The sequence below is a fragment of the Austrofundulus limnaeus genome, unplaced genomic scaffold (assembly GCF_001266775.1).
Source record: "Austrofundulus limnaeus strain Quisiro unplaced genomic scaffold, Austrofundulus_limnaeus-1.0 Scaffold1050, whole genome shotgun sequence".
Taxonomy (NCBI): Eukaryota; Metazoa; Chordata; class Actinopteri; order Cyprinodontiformes; family Rivulidae; genus Austrofundulus; species Austrofundulus limnaeus.
Window position 1 is genome coordinate 83,218 of NW_013953452.1, and position 3,810 is coordinate 87,027.

The 3,810-nt window shown below is 40.7% G+C and overlaps 1 protein-coding gene across 2 annotated transcripts in view; it reads left to right on the top strand.

Moving 5' to 3' along the window:
• The window catches only part of zbtb40 (zinc finger and BTB domain containing 40), a 39,531-nt gene that overhangs the window by 24,200 nt on the left and 11,521 nt on the right, over positions 1-3,810 (top strand). For both annotated transcript variants that reach the window (XM_014030398.1, XM_014030397.1), the window contains 2 exons: positions 505-669; positions 2,237-2,451. In XM_014030398.1, the coding sequence (XP_013885852.1) occupies positions 505-669; positions 2,237-2,451 (380 nt within the window). The remainder of the gene's footprint in view (positions 1-504; positions 670-2,236; positions 2,452-3,810) is intronic.

The window sequence follows — 3,810 nt, forward strand, 5'->3', positions numbered from 1 at the left end:
AGCCTTTAAGGCTAACCTCACAGGTACCTACCTGACCCTAAAACTAACCTAAACTCAATTCACACCTTGGTCCTAAACCCAACCCCCAACCCACCAATGGAATTTAAACCAAATGGGGACTCGACTTTTGTCCCCAAATGCACCAGTTGTCCCCAAAGGCATTTTGTCTTAAAATTGCCCCCAAATGTCACCAGAAACAACCCCTCCCCTACCCACACACACACACTCAATATGCATGTTTCTTTTTATTGTGTTTTTGGTGGACACACAATATACACTGCTCAAAAAAATAAAGGGAACACTTAAACAACGCAYGCTAACTCCCGATCTTAATCAATGAAATATTCGCATTGAGTACTTTGTTCTGTACAGARTTGAATGTGCTTCACAAAAGTTTGATTTACTTGGACTTAGCGTGCGTTGTTTAAGTGTTCCCTTTATTTTTTTGAGCAGTGTAAATGAGTTCTTGTCTTTTTATGCATGATGCTGTTTTGTTGTTCCCAGGAAAGATGTATGTGTGCCAGTATTGTAAGGCWGTCTTTGCTCAGTCCATCGAGCTCTCGCGGCACGTACGGACACACACAGGTGACCGACCTTACGTGTGTCGGGAATGTGGCAAAGGCTACAGCCAGGCTAGTGGACTCACCGTGCACCTGCAAACCTTTCACAGTAAGAACACAGCAGCAAGTCACTCACATGTTTAAAGAGGCTTTTAGGTACAAGACCCATGTTCCTTTAGAAAAGAGGTTCTGAAACTGTGGGTCGGGTGCCCCCCCCCCCCATTTAATTAAATATGTTATTTTTCAACTCGATGCTCTTTTTATTTCCAAAAGCTCAAATCACTCTGAGTCACCTAAAAGGTTTTAATTTTAAAGATTCCAGTTCACGTGGTGAACACTTGAGTTGGGGGTGGCTTTGGTGAATTTGTAGGGCAGCCAACTTGGTACTAGAAATTTGCAAGTTTGATACCCTGCCATTCCTCAATAGGCAAGGTGTCCTTGAGCAAGGCACCTACTCCCTATCTGCTCCCTGGGCACTGCACCACTCCTTTTGGGTGTATCTTGTGTGATGGGTTAAATGCAGAGCAAAGTTCTGTCCTTGTTTGGGAGGACACAATGACTCATCACTCACATCGCTTCATATCATATCTTTAAAGGGTTAATAATTAGGCCTGCAACTAATGACTATTTTGATAGTCAACTAATCTGCAATCATTTTTTTCAATTAGTCAATTAGTAAGTCATTATTTTTAGCATCTTTTATAAGACAGATCTGCAACATATTTATTGTGTGAGAGACGTCTGCCTCTTATCAAACAAAACAAACTGAAAAAATTGACCAAATTTATGCGTGTAAAATGGTAAAATGTAAAATGGTAAAATGGTAAAATCATAAATGGCTTGAACATATKTGGCACCTTATGAAGTCCACATGGACTCCAAAAGCTCTGTACACTTGAATCATTCACCCATTCACACACTGATGGTGGTAAGCTACACTGTAGCCACAGCTGCCTTGGGGCTCACTGACAGAGGTGGGGGCTGCCATGCACCTGCGTCACCTGACCCTCTGACCATCATCAGTAGGCAAGGAGGGTGAAGTGTCTTGCTCAATGACACAACGACTGAGACAGCTGGAATGGGGGATTGAACYGGCAACCTACCGGTTACGRCTCCCCTAACCACTCCACCACAGCCTCCAAATATGATAACAATACAAGAACATTAACTTTAAAAACCATCCAGAAAGTGGGGAGGTAGTATCGTACACAGGAGTAAATACTGACTGACTTTTTTAACGTACAGTCACAAGAAGTTTCTATTCTTCCTCAAATATAACTGAAATATGGCTCCTCCCTCCTGTTGTTTTCAGTGRCACAGAACAGAAACGTCTGCTCATCCTCCACAGCTCTGCAGCWGAACACRCTCACACAAGTGTGTCTCCCCAAATAATGTTTCCCCACCAGAGGGCGCACCACAAAGACTGAAAAATCCTGAAGTCTGTCTGAATGAGACATTATGATTACCATAGATTTTTATGCTTTTGAAGCTTAATAAATGATGATCGTATTATACAAGAATAAACAGGGTAATCAGCAGAGGGTTAAGAATTCAGTCCATGCTGTTTRATAACTTGTGGAAGCATAGATACAGTAAAGAGGATCGATCTAAGCTTTGAACCCTGAGGAACTCTGTGACTAACTCTGGTGTTTGTTGTGTTTCCTGCTCTGTGGCAGACCTTTCAGAACCCCAGGACTGTAAGAAGTGTTGTCTCAGTTTCTCCTCGCTGGAGGAACATCAGCAGCACATCCAGGAGTTTCACCCAAAGGAGTTTCACAAGTGTTCCACGTGTAACAAAGTGTTCCCCAGCGCCGTACTGCTGGACAAACACAAGTCCACACACACTGGGGGCAAACCGTTCAGCTGTCAGTTATGCAACAAGTCATACCAGGTGGGTTGAACCAGTTCATCTTTCACAAACCCTGAGGACAGACGGTTCAGGTTCCTGAAAACAGACAGCAGGTTTCAGACTCATGTGTGCACCTTCATGTTATCTCACTGAATCCTCTGTAGCTGGTCAGTCCTCACAGCCACACATTTCTAACAAAACAAACATTTGTGACCTAAATTCTACATTTATCTGTATCACTGCGTCATTATTACTGCACAAGTAGGTCAGACATAAGTAGAGTCGTTTTTTTTTCCTTATTTACTCAGTGGTGGGCACAGTTCCCCTAAAGCACTAATAGGGGAACTAATTTCCTGATTAGGGCTTTAGGGCTTTTGCTAATTCTTTATTTCATTAGTGGATTAGCACTTGCTAAATTTATGGGCTAAATTTAAAGCACTAATTTAGTTGTTTAAATGTTATTGATCAATATTGTCAACAGCTGAGGGTGAAAGCTGTCAGACCTGTTGGTCACATGTGTGTCATTTATCCACTAGATCAGTGTTTTCTAACTTTTTTGCTTCTGACCCACAAAATAAGAGCTGAAGACCCTCGTGACCCCAGATATTACTTGTTTATGTAGCAAACTTTGCTAATAACTCTGTTATCATGGGAATAATAAATATAAACAAACCTAGTAACTACGATGCTAATTTTTATTATTTTATGATTATTTTATTATTATTTTAAAAATTACAATAATGATGAAAATATTCCATTAGCATTTTTTTGCATTTAAATTGATGTCTGGAAATCATCTGGGGACCCTCACTTGATGTTTTGTGGCCCACAAAGAGGTCCTGACCCCAACTTTGAGAACCACTACACAAGATGAAATATTAATATTCTGCACACAGAAAATATTCTCATGTTGACTCTGAGGAATGGTCCATGGGTCAGCTGGGATTATAGTGCTTTAGAATTAGGGGACCTAAATATTAAAGTTAGTGCTTTAGGGTTAGTGCAACTAATTGTTAGATTAGTGCAACTAATTGTTAGATTAGTGCAACTAATTATTAGATTAGTGCTGCCCACCACTGAATTTAGTGTTCTGTCAATGTAATATTGAACAGGTTCATCCTCATCCTGTCAGAAACACTTGCTGTTTTAAAATGTTTGATAAAAAACAAAATGAAAACAATTCAGTTTTGTTTTTTGTAAACATTTTAAGCTGTTCGTGGAGTTCTCACATTTTGAAGTGTCCTTGGGCAAGGCACTGAACCCACACCCTCTGATGTGTGTCCCATCAGTATGTAAATGTGATCTAAAGCAGTGTTTCCCAAAGTTGGGGTCGGGACCCAAAGTGGGGTCCCGAAACATCAAGGTGGGGTCCTGGAAAGATTTTAGGAATTAATTACATTT